The sequence below is a fragment of the Penaeus monodon genome, chromosome 33, assembly GCF_015228065.2.
Source record: "Penaeus monodon isolate SGIC_2016 chromosome 33, NSTDA_Pmon_1, whole genome shotgun sequence".
NCBI lineage: Eukaryota > Metazoa > Arthropoda > Malacostraca > Decapoda > Penaeidae > Penaeus > Penaeus monodon.
Window position 1 is genome coordinate 35,760,572 of NC_051418.1, and position 1,027 is coordinate 35,761,598.

General features: G+C 31.5%; 1 protein-coding gene across 1 annotated transcript in view; it reads right to left on the reverse strand.

Moving 5' to 3' along the window:
- LOC119594353 (3'-5' RNA helicase YTHDC2-like) overlaps window positions 1-1,027 on the reverse strand; it is a gene marked incomplete at its 3' end in the record, with an annotated part of 122,633 nt that overhangs the window by 79,624 nt on the left and 41,982 nt on the right. The window contains 1 exon segment of the mRNA XM_037943411.1: window positions 45-175. Coding sequence (XP_037799339.1) covers window positions 45-175 — 131 coding nt within the window.

The following is a 1,027-nucleotide window of genomic DNA, read 5'->3' on the forward strand; positions in this document are numbered from 1 at the left end:
GTAAACTTTGTAAACATAGACAGATAGATACTGTAGACACTAACCTGATAATCTGGAGACACATTTTCTGACATAATTAAGTACATCATCTGAGAGAATGCTTCATCGGCACCAGTGAGGAAGGCTTCTTGAATGCATTTGTCCATTTCTTCTTTCAGAGTATTATCCAGCTCAGCTGTAAAAAAAAGAATATATTTTTACTGTTTAATATTTTTGGTAATAACTTTTATATCATCAATTAAATCTGCATAAAATGAACTTTTATTCCTTATATTTACTCTGGTAAACATCTATTCTTGCTATAATGAGCCAAGCCTATCAATGGTGGCAAGGATATGCACCAGGCACAGTTAGCCTGCTCAAAGGTATGCACCCTAAAGTTGCTTGCTTGTTTGGTTCTGGGCAATAAATAACAATATACATACTCTTACATATAAGCACAGTACATTTTTTGCATGTATAATGTATCATACACTATACTCAGAGAGGATTACCAGTAATGCCACTATATCCATAAATGCAAGCCTCAAATAGGTGAAGGTATACATATATCCAACATCAAAATTCTTTGGATAGCTAAGCATTCTTGCTTTTCCTCATACATTTTAGATTATAGAAAAAAGGCACAAGAAAAGTATTACGAACTGTATTCTCTGAAAAGTATGATTCATCGTTTAGTTTACCCTTTTATATATAGAAAGGAAAACACAATCATATTGTTATGAAAAATACAAACAGAAGAAAAAAATAAGAAAACTACCAGGTGAGATAGATAATACTAGTAATTGACTCCAAACCTATATATAATAAAAATGTATAAACCTGACTAATTCCTCTTATTAGGCATGGTATGACTGATAATGAGGGGGTCAGCAAGTAATTACTTCCATTCATAAGTCTTTGTTCATGAGTAATGCATCCTGCCTTTATTGTACACATGCTTTTTTATACAAGTAAAAACATTAATCAGCTTATAAAAAACATACAATTTCATAAATTATGTTTCTCATTCAACCTATTGGATCTG